Source organism: Trachurus japonicus, chromosome 8 (assembly GCF_045865225.1).
Source record: "Trachurus japonicus isolate A0001 chromosome 8, Traja_1.0".
Lineage (NCBI taxonomy): Eukaryota > Metazoa > Chordata > Actinopteri > Carangiformes > Carangidae > Trachurus > Trachurus japonicus.
In genome coordinates this window covers 10,464,178-10,480,055 of record NC_140914.1, presented here as the reverse complement: position 1 = coordinate 10,480,055, position 15,878 = coordinate 10,464,178, and the positions used below count along the sequence as shown (strand labels likewise).

The 15,878-nt window shown below is 40.9% G+C and overlaps 1 protein-coding gene across 1 annotated transcript in view; it reads left to right on the top strand.

Moving 5' to 3' along the window:
• The first annotated feature begins 5,375 nt into the window (after positions 1-5,375).
• The window catches only part of gsg1l (gsg1-like), a 39,582-nt gene continuing 29,079 nt past the window's right edge, over positions 5,376-15,878 (top strand). Inside the window, exon 1 of the mRNA XM_085783696.1 lies at positions 5,376-5,711. Coding sequence (XP_085639822.1) covers positions 5,396-5,711 — 316 coding nt within the window. The 5' untranslated portion in view covers positions 5,376-5,395. The remainder of the gene's footprint in view (positions 5,712-15,878) is intronic.

Genomic DNA, 15,878 nt, shown 5'->3' with positions numbered 1-15,878 from the left:
AACAGAGGCCGCCACGTTTTAAACTCTAATCTTTGGTATTTTGATCGACATTAAAACACAGTTCTGAGGTTGATTTTCTGCACTAATCGCTGACTTGTTCATGATAAGGTTACTTCATTATATAGTCGTTACTGTTAGGTATTATATACTGCACTACATAAATCGAATTTCTATATATAACTTATACAATGTACATATGAAAATAAAAGCACATATGTAAAAAGCATACGTGGAACTTATTAGAAATTAAAACAAATATAATATATGTAGTGACCTTCCTCTTCCTCTGACCCAACCAATAAAAAGAAGCTCACCGCTGCTGATGCAGCTTATTAATTGACGCGTGCCTGGGTGCGATGAAACCATTGTCCAAACAAAGTTTCACTGTTAAGTTACATTTTACAATTGTGTTTTGTGTATGTTATAATCTTATATCTTCAAATATTAAAAGAATGCATGTGATAAAAGGTCACATATACAGTTAACATGACTTTTCATAGGGACATTTGTATATGTCATGTAATACATTTCTGCACAATAGTTTCTTTGTGTGTGTGGTTCTGCAACAGGACACAACAGTATGAGCTAAAACTATGTGAATAAAGAATGACATAGGTATCCACCGATAACAGCCAGAAGAGCAAGTAGCACTTTGTAAGTACTAAAGAAGCAACGGCCCAACATATGAGTGATAGTCAGTAATTACTGACTTTAAAAGCCTCATTGTACAGAAATAGCAACAAGCAGCATGCACGTACAAGCAGCTGCTCAAGAGACACATTAACTCTGAAAAATGCACTCGCAGCTAAATAAACACAAACAAACATGTGCATGTTTGACTCACACTTTTATGGACAACACACTCTGGAGACACGTCCATCTGATACTCGTCTTACTCGCTGATGCGTTCAGGGGCATACAAAGTGTGGGCATGCTGAGTTCCCATGCACAGAGCACGATCAGGCACAGCAGAAACAGAGAGGAAACCTGCACAGAGGCATGGCCTTTTTCTTTTTCTTTTTACAAAGAGGTGATAATAAACTCTCTGAGCAGCGCTGTGGGAAAGAAACGAGAAACGAGAGGCTGGAGGACGTTTTAGTTAGCATGCTAATGTTGTGTTCACGTTTCTCTTCTATAGGGACTGAATTTACCCCCCAAAAAACACACACCATCTATTATAACCACACTGTTGTGTCGTGCCAAGTTTCTTTCTGGTTCTGGAGTCGTGCTGTTCAAAAAGACGACAAAGGTTTGATGCTCATTTTTGTGTTGTGAGTTTTCTTTTAAACACAACTCCACACTATAAAGTCAGTCCTCAGGGGGAAACCGCTGCCTATAGTTGTGATGACTGTCAGGATGAAAATCTGCCTTTTTCATGAGCGTCATGTGATGTTTTCTGTCCTTCAGGAGACAGAAAACATCACAAACTGACACAAAGAGACAGTGACAGTGTTAAACTAAGTCCTTCTCTCTGTGTGCACAAATACTCAGAGTGAAACAAAGCATGAGAAAGAGCTTCAAGTTTGTTGCTCCTAACATTTAAAACCCTGAACACACAACTTGAAGATGCATGTGTGTGTGTGTGTGTGTGTGTGTGTGTGTGTGTGTGTGTGTGTGTGTGTGTGTGTGTGTGAGTGTGTGCGTGTTGCCTAGAGTGTATCTTGTTACAGGCTGCTGCTGTGCAGTGAGCTGTGTTAACTCGGACGTCGTGATCTACTGGCTGGTGCCGGGATTTAATTCAGGCGGCAAACAAAGCTGATGCGAACCCACAGATGGTCCCATATATCCAATGGGAAATCTTGTCAGGGGCATCTATCCAACAGTGCTGCAAAATATACGTGCTGCTCTGTGTGTGTGTGTGTGTGTGTGTGTGTGCAGGTGTGTGTTCCTGGAGAAAGAGGATTCGCTGAGCTAAAATGATTCAGAGCTATTTTAGGAGCTTAAAAGAAACCGATTCATCCACTGTAGTAAAAGAAGAAACCAATGACAATATTTTCCCATTCACATTGGTTTAGTTAAAATCATGAAATGTTCCATTCACTGCTCAATGGAGAGTTTAATTAACGGGTTAAACTAAAGTTGTGATTTCAGTGCATCTATTCACAACGTATTTTCAACGTCCCTCATCAGGAGTGAGGGAATAAATTGGGCTCAAATGTCGGCTCGGACCCCGGCAGCTTCCCCTCCGGAGGAGACATATGAGAGCCGGTGGCCTCTTCCGGTGAGCCTGCATGGGTTTAGGATGATTTTCTTTCTTTTTTCATTTTTTAAAAATATATTCTGTGTGGGAAGTCATCTCTGAGATAAAAAACAAAAACAAATTGATGGCCTGAAGCTGCAGAAACTGGTGGGACCTCGCACATCAAACAATAACTTTACTTCACTTGGCGTGACACAAACGCCCTGAAAGTCTTTGATTACTACTTGGTCGGCTTTTTCTTTTCCTCGTCCACATTGTGACACAGTGGCAGTCCATAAGCAGAGTGCACACTGTTTACTGACATAGAAGAATGAGAAAATAAGGTGGTTAAGGTAATTGTTATTACTGAAGGAATCTAAACCAGGAGACAGTAACAGTGTCAACAATTCCCATGATCCTGTGCTTCTTCACGGCAACCCCAAACTCGGTCTTTCTCTTATTATTTTGATAAAGAGACCCCCTAGTGGCTGAAAAAAACTCACCATGTGTTTTGAGGCTTAACAAATCGTAGCATAACCTTCAGCACCAAGTTGCTTCAGGGCACAATTAAATCTGGTGTTGTTGCCTTCAAAGACAGTCTTCTTCTTGACTCTCACGGTGTGTGTTTGAACTGGAACTGGTGTTAGTGGTATTTGACAATGAGCTGAAGTGGACTGGAGTCATTACACTGAATGACCATTAACATTTTAGCAGCTTTAGAGTTTGACTGCAGATAAATCCAACGGCATTATCACTCATTTATCAACACACCGTTTTCTGCTGTTTATTGACTCTCCTGAGGTGCTTTGTCACTCTGAATCAGCCTGGGCCGGCATACATCACATCACACATACAGCACACACTCTCTCTCTCTCTCTCTCTCTCTCTCTCACACACACACATACACACAGTATTGATCTGGAGGTGGGGACCATAAAATGAGGGGTGATGGATGGGTGCGGTAGGCGGCTCAGCCTTGTCGTCGGTGATTTTCATGCCTGGAGATGTGAGCTCTCCGCTGGCTGATCGATTAGAGGGCCGGCCGGTTTCTACATATTCATCAAGAACGATGCACCTGCAAAAACAAACACAGCGGAGGTGTGTTCCATCATTACAGGTGTCGTGGTGGACAGGGGTTTCCCTGAGAGCAGCAGGAAAAGAAAAAAAAATCCATCCTTCACCCTTAGTCTCTGTGAGAGGTGTTTGACGTGTGATGTGATTGATGTATTTGAGCCTAAAGTTGAGAATTTAGCGTCGTCCCTGCAGGGACAGACTGACACAGTGTATTAAACTGTCATAAAACAAGATGTAAAGCATCAAGCTGCTGATGTCCAATACAGGCTGCAACCTGCGTTACACCCGGAGAACAACGCTGTGTGATCCCATCAGACAGTTTCCTTAAGGCAAATGTGTTTTTTACTTATTCATATAGCAAAGTGCCAAATTAAAATATATAAAATTCTACGTAAAAATAATGTCAGCTGAAATCTAATATAATTATTGTTAATAATTAATTAACTATGAGAGTCAGCATTTTGTATAAGCTGAAGGAGGTGGATAAAGATCTGGCTGACACCTGAATAAATTGCATTATAATAATCAATACATAAAGAATGCATTAATCCATGTACACTTTTGCGTAAGTCTGGGGTTGATAGAAATGAACATGAGCCACATGTTTAACTCAGGTTGATTGAAAATGACTCCTTGGTTCCCATCAGGCATCTTAAAATTACAAGACGAGGTGGTCACTGAGCATTGAGAGCACTAAGAGAGCTTTGATGAGTGGCCAAATAGGATAAAACTTCACTTTATTATTGTTCAATTTAAATGAATGAAAGAACTGAAAGAACAGCCACTTTACGATACACATATTTCCTTGATGACACTTTTACTGTTACTGTACTGTTACTTTTCTACCAGTTTGCAGTACCATGTGATACCTTAAAGAGTCGCCCTGTCATTAAAAGTTCAGTTATATCAATATAAGTTTTATAGATTGTGATGATAGAGTATATTTGTTGGGGATCCTGACAGATTTTTCCATTTTTTTTCCAAAGATGTTAGCTGTAAGCAGACGTACTGCACTCATGATGCTGTTCGGTGAACACAGTAAGTTGTAAGCTATAGGTTCATGTTCCAGTAGGTGATTGGGGCGGGGGGTGGAGGGTGGTGATGACCCCTTTGTTAAAAATAAAAAGGCAGAAGCAGCTGTTGCTCACCTGCTGTCTTGTCTCACGACCTCACTGTGCTGTTAAAACCGTGACGCTGTCCGTGGTGCTGAAGTAACAGACAGATTCACACAAACTCCCCAAAGCAACCTTGGTATAAGTCGCTGTTGTCAGATCAACATGTTGTTTAGGGATCTTTGATTTCAACTATGGCGATGTGTGTTGATGTACATCCTCAACTAAAATACGATAGACAAGAACAGGGGACCAAGAACAAAACCCTGAGGAACACCTGATCTCACACGGCTGTGCTAAGGCGACAGAAGGAGAGTTAACACTTAATATAATAATATCTACTCGTGTTTAGTATTAGTAGTTTTTGTCACCTGACATCTCTAATGTCAGGAATAAATGAATCAAAGTCTGTATCCTTCACTCTCAATGTTATGAGTCTTCCACACCATCAAGTCCTTATAGATCCCATCTGCATACAAACCCACACCCTGAGTCATTCATCCATCTATCTTCACATAGAACATAAGGAAAGAGTAACGCACTACTACTCTGAAAATAACACATGGATGTCCGTCCTCAGAGGAGGTAGTATGAGCTCTTCTAGTGGTCCGGTCACGGTAATGACGCACGACGAGGAACCTTGAGGGAGAGCGAGAGAGCAGGAGAGAGAGAGAGAGAGAGAGAGAGAGAGAGAGAGAGAGAGAGAGAGATGCTCTGTTTCCTCAGTGAGCGTCCTGCTCTCTGACAGTTCACCGTCTCCTCTCGGTGAGGCTGGAAGAAGAAGCTTGTGTCAGATGGAGGAGGAGGATTTTATTTATAACGCACAGTTTCAGTCTCTCTCTCTTCCCTGGGAGAGTCCGGACCACCTGTCACTTCTCTCCGCTGCTCTGAGGGTTTAGACCTGGCACCAAGAAGAGGAGACAAGAGGCAGAAAGACGCGCGTAATTCCTCCGGTGCGCCTTTGCCTTTGCCTTTGCCTTGCCTCTTCTCCTCCTCCTCCTCTTCCTCCTCCTGTCTCTCTCCTTCTTGGATGAACTTCCTCGCTCGCACCGAGATCATGAAGACGACGCGGAAATGTCGCGCTCTGCTGTCCGTGGGTCTGAACCTCGTGGCCCTGTTCTTCTCCACCACCGCCTTCATCACCACGTACTGGTGCGAGGGCACACAGCGCGTGCCCAAGCCCAACTGCAGCAAGCAGCGGCGCCACAACTGCATCGACTACGGCGTGAACGAGACGGACCAGAACAAGGTGCACTACAGCTGGGAGACCGGCGACGACCGCTTCCTCTTCCGCCGCTTCCACACCGGCATCTGGTACTCGTGCGAGGAGAACATCCACGAGGCAGGTGGGAGTCAGCGCGAGGCTGAGCTGGTAGATGAGGAGAGAGTGTGTGTGTGTAGCTGTCACACTTTAGTTGTTAGGAAAAACAAACCAGAAGTGGCAATAAAGAAGCGATGATGTTTGTAGGATCAGCTGTTGCTCCGAGTTTAGATCAAAGCTCAGTCCCCCCATTTGTACATTTTTACGCACGGAACAAACCTTTAAAATCTCTGTGCGTAGCTACATCGGAGATACATCACACTTTGTTCAACAGTAAAGCGATGTTTATTTCTCTTTAGCTGTGGTGTGGACTGAGCTGAACCGAGCTGAGTCTGCATGTGTTTCTTTACGGTGCCGGTGGCTGAAACTGTTGGTTTCTCATTAAAGCTGAGATGATTAATCAAGTTGATTGACAGAAAAGTAGCTAACTGGCAGCTGTTTCAGTCATTTATTTTGGTCCCAAATATGTGGGTCTGCAACATTACACTGAAAAAACTCAATATCTTACCAAGAATATTTGTCGTATTTCTAGTCAAAATGTCATTTCTAGTCAAAACAAATCTCATTCTACTTAAAATAAGACTCATCACATTAAAAAGTAGCTTGTTTTTAGAGACTTTTTACTTCTTTCAAGCATTTTTCACTTGAAATAAGTAGAAAAATCTGATATTAGTTTAAAACAAATGAAAATTATCTAAAAAAAAAACAGTTCATTTTTGGGTGATGAGTCTTATTTTACAGTAAGTGGAAAGAGATTATTTTTGACTAGTAATGAGACATTTTGATAAGAAATAAGACAAATATTCTTGGAAAGACTTTGTTCAGTTGCCTTTCACTGTGATAAACTGTAATGGACCCTCTTTATCAAAGTCTGTAACTTTACAGACTAAATGGTTGATTAACAATCAAGAAAATGATGATCAGATTAGTCAATAAGAAAAATATCCTGTCAGTTGAAGCTTTTCTCTTTTGCCTTAAGTGTTATTAAAGGATGATTAATATCCTTTCTTTCTTTCTTTTTTTTGGACCAGAAGAATTTTATCATGTGAACTCATAAATCTCTAAAACACAGAGTCAGTAATATCCTTAAAAAGCTGCTCTAACAAACAAACTATAGACTATTTTCAGTGGCAGATTAATCCACATCAGGTTTTCCACCTAAAAAAGTGGAGAAAGTGTTTGTGAGGATGTTACACTGGTGCTGCAGGTGTCAGTGGACACATTGATCATGAGTCTGCTGCTGACTGTGTGTGTCGTGTGTGTATTTTGGCAGGTAGCATTTAGTGAGTAAATGAACAGCTTAGTGAGACAGAGATGAAGAGTAGGAGGAAATGTGTGTGTGTTGTAGCAGTAAGTTACCACATCTTACATCTCAGAGAAAGAAGCTTCTCTATAGAAACAGCTCAGAGATGATGATGATTATGATGATGATCTAGTGGGGTGTAGTGGTCATGCAGGGACCACATTACACACCCCAAATGTGACTGTTTTCAAGTAGCTGTGGCGCTGATCGCTGGTTTGTGGACAGACCCTTCACAGCAGGACACCCTGATGTCCCAGGGGCTTTGAATGCATCATCCCTGGTTACAGCTGCCATTATGCATTTTCTGTTAATTGTATGAAATTATGGAAAAAATATGTTTGTTTGTGTAGGAGCCATAATTTATAGATGTAGAAATAGATTGATATTTAGATTGAATTTCATTATTTCATAGTTTTTATTTCTGATCAATGTGTTATAGTGTAGCATTTGAGGGAGATTACGTGACCAACGGCCTCACTTGGATGTGAGAGCAGTGATAGGGAGCACATCGTTTTTCTATGGAGTGAAGGAGTGATGGATGTAAATAGATTTTTCTTGAAGTTTTGTTTTTGAAACGGATACATCTCGTCATTCATTCTTGTACGAAACCCTGCCTTTCGTGCCTCTCATGTGGCTTTGACACCACGCAGGAAAGCCAACAGTTTGTTTGTTTTTTTCCCCCACTGACTCCACCTGACCTGGTGCAGATGGGTCCTAAAGCAACATCTGACACCAGTGGTCTTCAAAGAATCCAGCCACCTCAACAAGTGCACAGTTTTTTTTTCTTGGCTCTTGTTTCTGAATGCTGCACCTGAGACACCACGTCTCCTGAAATAGCGCCCATACAGCAGCAGCAGCAGGCATACCTTGGACCTTGGTTGTCATGGTTGTCATATAATAACCAACAAACAAACCAAAGAGTGGCGTACCTACCTCCATCACCATAGCTACCATAATAACAGTCATGGCTTGCATTGCAATTCAGGCAAAGGTTGTGATTTGGGTTTTGATAAGTACTTTTCCAACATTATATCATCTTTGTTGTCGTTGTCTTATTATCTTCTGTTGAGCAAGATGATAAGAAAAACAGTTTTGACCTAAAAACTGTAGCTACATTTTTTGGAAATGTTGCTGCGAGTTACTCAGCTTGAAACTTGGAGTGGCTCTGGTTTGACACCAGGATAGATGATAATGTGAATGATCCGACAGATGCGCTCGTCTTAGACTGAGTTCCCTTTGAGTGTGATTGGCCCGGGCCCTCGAGCTTTTACAAGCAGGACGGCATTCTTCAGAGTGTATTTATTACTGTTTGCTGTGTCTGGCCGTGCAGGATAAAGAGAGGGTTTGACGTCACATACATCACCGAGCAGAGAGTTATGTTAATTAACATTTTACAGTGGTGGTCCTCTAGCACTCTCTCCCTCTCTCTCCCTCTCATTCTGTCATACGTTCATTCATTCATCTTCTACTCCAGCTTCACTCTCCTGTTCGCTCTGTCTGGATTGAACAAAAAAATCCCTTTGTGAGCCACCTCTCATGTTTCCTGAAAGGATGAGAGCAGGAGAGGAGATGACAGACACACTTAGACTCCAGCCATTAGTTAACATTCATTAAAGGCCCCGTGTTGTATACACAAAGATGTCCATTTGTTTTTTTAAATTATAAATCAGGTTTGGTATAGCCTACTGTGAAAGTATCAAAGCCTCAGAGAAAAGCACACAGCCTGTATTCAGAAACTGAGCCTTAAAACGAGCCGTCGGGCCTTCCTGTGACTTTCTGACGTCACAACAAAGCAGTCATTGCTTCAAGCCCTGCCCACCTCGTTTTTTATTTGTTTTAACCTCAATAACACCAAGTTGTTCCACAGCTGAGCTAGCAGCTACAACCACAGAGAGTAAATATAGATGGATGTTAGGGCTGTTCGATTAATCGATTTAAAATGTGAAGTCACACGCAGGTTTTTGAAGAGTGGATTTGAAGCTCAGAGTGGGCTGCTACTGCTGCACCGTCACCATCTTGGCATTGACCTGACTCCATTTAACTCCCGGCTAATCCAAAAATAAGGAAAGAGTTGGGGAGCTGTAAAGTTGGACATTTTAACATGGGAGTCTATGGGGATTGATTCACATTTAGAGCCACTTGCCTCTAGTGGTCATGAGAGGAACTGCTGTGTTTGATACCTCAGTGTTGGTTTTATTTTTTAAGTTTAAAGTAGCACTATCGCAAATTACAATTCTTTGTTCGGCCACTAGATGGGGCCAGTGGTGCAGCGTATCAGATATAAACATCCTTGTCCTCTTTACATAGCGTGCTGTTCAGGAGGTGGGTCTAAGCGCCAGGCCGGCTTGTCTCGTAACAAAAAGGAATTCTGCATTTGCTCCAAGCACTACACCGTTGGCTATATTTTGTGTACAGATAGTTATATGGCTCCCCTGGACTGATTTATTACATATTTCAGTTTTTTTTTTTATTGCTATTACTGCTGTATTTACGATAGTGCTACTTTAAAGAGGAACTATGCAGTATTTTTAGCTGAACTATGCTACATTTTTACCTTAGTTAAAGCAGATATCAGTGGAATGTTTTTGTTAATATAAGTCCTAAATAGTCCTATTTTCCGTCAGCAATCACTTACATGAAGTATTTCAGCCTAAACACGAGTCTCTCCGTCACTCTGCTCTGCTGTAACCCGAGGAGAAAATTTTCCTTGTGGGATACAAGTGTTATCCAATGAGGGGAGAGAACGGCATGAAGGGCTGTGTGTGCAGCCAAGGGATGCGCGTGAATGTGGTGACGTAGCACGAGGACCAATTGATGCCTGACAAGGGCGGGGGCTGCTAACTCATGGTGCGTTCAAGGAAACTCGTACTTTGTGTTTTTCCTTCCTGTGAAGTCATACCAGTTCGATCTGGTACGAGTTCACGGGTCGGAAGTTACGAGTGGCTGTTATAGGGAACTTTCACAGACAACAGGACGGTAAAAACACGAGCTACGGGTTACCTGGAACGCTACCAAGTCGTAGTTGTGACTTGAAGCTGTAACTTACGGTTTCAAAAGCCTGCCTTGAACACAGCATTAGCCGAAACGGCCGTGCCGATGATATCTGCTTTAAAAAGCTTTGGATTAATTGGATTAATCTCTTGTTTATGACAGATAAGACACAAATATACACATACGTATAGATATATAACGTTATCCACCGCTCCATGGATTACTTTGGTTGAAAACAAATGCACATGACCGGGAGGAGGGTTAGCAAAACAGCGGAAAAGCGACAGGACTTGCATAGTTCCCCTTTCGGTGATAAAAATATGGATAAAATCACTGCAAATGCTTCTCAATGAAAGTAGCATCATTTCATTTCAACTCTGTTCAGCACAAAACACGCTTTTCTTTACATGGACTCTGAGACTGACAGAAAACTCTCTGTTCTCACTTGAAAATCCTGAAGGAGAAGCTGTGAAATAAACGGAGAAGGTCTTTAGTTGTTAAATAGACAAAAATAGATACTGTATCTTCTCAAAGACCAACACTTTCCCCTCTGCGAGATCAAAGAAGTGTAAAAAAAATAAAAATAAAAATAATTTTCTAGTGATGTTGCTGCCTGTTGGGAGCAGTGGTGAATTCCAATCACATCTCAGGTTCACTGATCCATAAACATTACGACTCAGAATATGAAATAACATCGGGTCTTTATCTTTAAAATACACAAACTCACGTGGCCGTGGGACACTTTGGCCTCGGAGGAAAGCTTCTCCAGGTGCGTTTTGGTCTGTACATGTCTTCACATGGTCTCCTGATTCATTTTTTGTAAAACATTTTAGGATCCACATTGCTGCAACGGCTGTTGAGATAGAACGAGTTCAGACTTACCTACTACAGGCTTCGTGCTCTTGTGCATAAAACATATGCACAGGTATGTTTTCTGTTCACTCATTCTTTGTGAAGACTGTGATCAAAAGGACTGAAGAACAGTAACCTTTTTCAACCTTTTCTTTTTTTTAAAAAAGAAGTCAAAAGCCAAAAAGAAGTTATGAAGTGCACAATGAGAAATGATAAACTTGGACAAAATGAGCACAGTAAGGAAAAAAAACTACTGTGAGTTTGATCTGGTCCTGTTAAAATAGAGTTACAAGAGTTTTTGGAAAGTTGCAGCTTTTATTATTGTATCATTAAATACACAAGGGAGACAAGGAAAATCATTTAAAAATACAACAGGAGATCATAAAAAACAAAAGTCCTAACATAGCCAATAATGAAAGTGATAGTGCTGAGTTACTACTTTTATAATGATAATAATAATATTTGTTAGACTTAAGTTTACTAGTGTGTCGTGTTTAAGATTTGTTGTTTAACTTTCTAGTCCAGACTGACGTGGTTCAGTGGCAGTCTGTGTTTGCAGCCTGTAACTCACCAGTGACTGTTGTTGTGTCTGGCTCAGTTCTGGTCTGTTGCCAGAACCTGGAGGCAAAAAACAAAAAAAACAAACAAACAAAAACACACAAAAAACCCACACTTTTTCAGCTACCACCTCCCACAGAGATGGCGGTGTGGTGCGATGTGACAGAAAACAACAGATGGTTGACACTTCCCTCTGCGTTGAGGACGAAACAAAGGTTGGACCTGTTGCATGTTGAAAAGAAAAACAGATTAAATCACTTATTAGGCTGCTTTGGTGCGTCATATTTTCATATGCAGAGAGCTCAAAGCACGAACACAAACACAAACATGCTGCAAATTCAAAAAACATCACAACAACTGCGCTGCAAATTAACTATCTGTGTATATTTCCACATGTGCTGTCTTTGTTTTTTCAGTGCATGTGTCGACAGGTGTGTCAAATATGTGTTTTTAAGTTGCAGTGCGTTGAGCTTTCCGGGCCACCGTAGTTAAATATTAAACACAAACACTACTTAATTATTCCTGATGATGATGCGCAATGAAAGTAAGTGTTTCTGCTTGTCTGAAAAATGTGCATCATTAGACAGAATTTATTTATTAGCCTGTTTTCTTTAGCGAAGGCAGTTTTGCATGGAGGGTGGGGTCGGTAGGGGCCAGTGTGGGGTGGGGTGGGGGGTCTATACAGAGATGGACAGAGTACAAACACTACTGGTTAAAATTTACTCCGTTACAAGTAAAAGTAGCTCAGTCGACATGTTACTCGAATAAGAGTAAAAAAGTACTTGCTTTTAAAGGTACTTAAGTATCCAATAATACATGCTTTTAAATTTACTTTAAGTAAAAGTAAGAGGAAGAGTAAGAGTACATTTCTTATTTTTCACATCAATGAATTACTATAATTTTTTCTAAATGAATTTAAGGACCTTTTAACTCTTGTTTCTGAGAATTAACTCTTTGAAACCACCTGCACTGATGTCCTTGCTTTTAGGGGTCAGGGTTTCCTTCTTTGACAAACACAGCTTGTGTCCAATAGGATTTTAGAAAAAAAAATAAAGAAAAAAAAGAGCAGACCTGAAAGTAACGAGTACTTTTCAGCCTTCCTAGAAATGAACTCGAGTAAAAGTAAAAATATTTGTCTTGGAAATGTATTCAAGTAAGAGTAATAAGTACCAAATAAATCTAATACTCAAGTAAAGTACAAATCCTCTGGATATGTACTTAAGTACAGTACTCAAGTAAATTTACCCCGTTACTGTCCACCACTGGGTCTATATATTTTACATATGATGTATTTCAGAGCTGCAGCCCCCTCCGTTATGTCTTTGTGGCTGAAACTCTCTGTCAGTTTATTGCCTGCCACCAGAAATTAATCAGAGGAGCTGCAGATTAAAAATTAAAGATAATTACAGAAATTAAATCATTAAATCATTAATCATCCTCACCACCACCACTGGTGCTCGTGTCAGTCACTGTATCCTCTGTCGGAGTCCCAGTGTAAACGAAGCGCCGGTCAGCTCGACCGTTTCACCTCATCAGTGTCACTGAGCTGCTCCTGTGTCACCGTCCATCTGCTCTACAATGACTTTAAACTTTATGATTAAACAACTTGAGTCAGAGCAGCTGTCTCTCTCTCTGTACAGGTCCTGATCTCTATTACCTCTTTGGATTTATTTTTATATCTGCAGTTTTTTTTTTCTCTTTTCATTCCGTCATCGTTCCTCCAGCTGCTGTCACATCTGTGTCAAAGGAGAGAGAGAGAGAGTCACAGAAGGTCATGAAAGGCAATTAAAGGTTAAGGTTGAGACACAGTGTTGCTGCGATGATCACTTCGGCGCGGCTTACTCGCCTCGTTACATCACTACAATCTGGCTCGACTGGCGCGGAGACTCGTAAGCAGCTCAGCTCGATACTGTTTTAACAACAGTAATGAGGAGTTGCTCCAGCAAGAGGCTTTAGTTTGCACAAAGTTCTCCATCAAACTAAGCTTTGTGCTGCAAACTGGGAGTTTACAGTATGCATCTCTCCTTTTAGAGATACAGAGAGAGCGTCTGCACTCTTTGCTTTGCTTCATAATGTTTGGCTGAGTTACTACTTTTATAATGATGATAATAATAGTTTTAGACTAGCAGTCTACTGGTGTGTCGTTAGTGTAAGATTTGTTGTTTAATCTCTTGTCTAGTAGTTTCTCTAGCCTAGACTGAAGTGATTCAGTGGCAGCCTGTAATTCACCAGTGACTGTTGTTGTGTCTGGCTCAGTTCTGGTCTGTTGCCAGTTGGGAAGAATAATTAATAAGACTCCAAGCAGAACTCTGGACCTTGATTGGTCAAAATGAGACGTGTCAGAATACAAACTTCTCCCATCAGGGAAGAGATTTCTAATTCCAAAATGCAAATCCAACTGCTTTAAGTTATCATTTGTTCCAGCCTCCAGCTGCTGAGCAATCATGGACTCTAATGCAATAGAGCAAAGTGAAATCTTAACTTAGCAATTTATTTTCATAACTTTTTAAACCAGCATCTTGTATGTCAGTGTGAATACACTTGCGTGATGTTGTTGATCTCTGTGGTTTTCTGTTTCTAGGAACGATAATGTCTTTTTTAACACTTTGAAGCAATGGACTGATCAGTAGCCCAAGCTTTTGTGCCCAAAACAGATTTCACACAAACAAAGTTCACTTCACTTCACTTCAAGTGGTCACATTTCATTCTTCATTGAAGCCCTCACATCACAGGTCTCTGACCTGACCTGGACCCAAGACCCAGCCGGATTTGGGTTTATTTCTCTGGTTCACATCAGGTTTTTAAAGGTCCCAACATTGTTTTACCATAAATACCATACAAACATTTTCACAGATTCACCATAAGATGATATTTTTGTGGTGTTTAAGAACCAAGTTTAGTGTTGTTTTATATCTCCTCTATCAGGCTTCTCTCTCTGGAGCTCTGGAGAAAAAAAAGGTCAGTTGGCCAATCAGAAGGAAGGAGGCTCTAAACCTCGCCTCTGATTGGCTGACTGTTATAAATGAATGAGTAAAATTAAAGCAGATTTCAGGTAAAACACTCAGAGAAATCAAATCCTTCAGGGTTGGATGGCGACTCTCACTCTAAGTGGGCGGGGCTTAGGAGGCGTGGCTGCTTCGTTGTGACATCACAAAGTTACAAGAAGTCCTGATGGGTCGTTTTAAGGCTCAGTTTCTCAATACAGGCTGTGCGTTTTTCTCTGTGGACTCAGGCTTTGATATTTTCACAGTATTAAACAAATAGTATATAATAAAAAAAGACATCAGTCTTTATAAAATATATAAATACATTTGTGTCTGTGTGAGGAAATTGAGGTAAAATAACCACACAAATCTTTTCCTCTGCCTGAAGTTAGTTTTCAGTCCCACATGTACCCGGCAGATACAGCTGAATAATGCAGAGCGACACAAGTGTAGAGGTAATGGCACATTAGCTGTTGTTTCGCAAAAACCATTCATACTCATTACAGCTGCAATTAGCCCCAAATGACATGGGATCAGTGATTAAACAGACTGCAGAGCTGCCGGCTGCAGGGAAAGGGAATAATGAATGAGCAGTGTGAAAGCGAGAGTGGATGAGCGAGCGAAGCGAAAACACAAGAAAAGACATTTGAAACCACCTGAAGCTCCTTGGAAATTTATCTATTCTGTTACAACCCGACAGACTGGGAGCTGTGAAACTGGGATTTTGTTTTATTATTTTTTGTTTGATTGACGTTTCTGAGCGTCCCGTGTGCAGTGTACATGGGGAGGCGTAGGAATACTGATTGTGCTGTTAGTTAGTCCTGTCGTCAGGTCACAGACGAGCCCGCTCACTCTTTAATTACATTTTAGATTCATGTCCTAATCAGACGCTGTGCTGCTCACCTTTTAGCTCCGGCCCATTTTCACTGCAGCTCACCAAGACGCGAGCACATTCATCTGCTTTTCCCACTCCGCTCTCCTCACTTCCCTCGAGCCTTAACCTTGGAAAAGATGAATTACAACCATCTCAGATGAGTTCCTCTGCAGTATTTGCCAAATAGCATGAATTTATAATATTACGTCATTATGTCATAACTTTAATCTGCTGTTATTATCACTTTAGTTTAACTAAAGTTTGGGGTAAAATGCAAGAAAATGTAAACTTTAGGATTAAAGTGTGCAGCTGGTTGACAGGTGGAGTTGGGGAAATCAACAGATGAGCAACAGGTAACAAGAAGCTAAACATAAAACAACAAACCTTTCATTACACTGGCAATGATATACAATATTGATTACAATCCTGTGGAGTTTAATAGGCCAATTTATATTGTGTTAATAATACAGATGTGGTGACAGCAGATGTGGGTCTGTTGTTCATCAGTCTCCATTAAGTGTAATTGCGCAGCTTGTTTTCGTTACAGACTTTCAAATTCAATTCAAGTCAAACACTTGAAGACAAAACAAACTATAAACAAAGTTGAAGTCAAATTTAGTCAGATAGCAT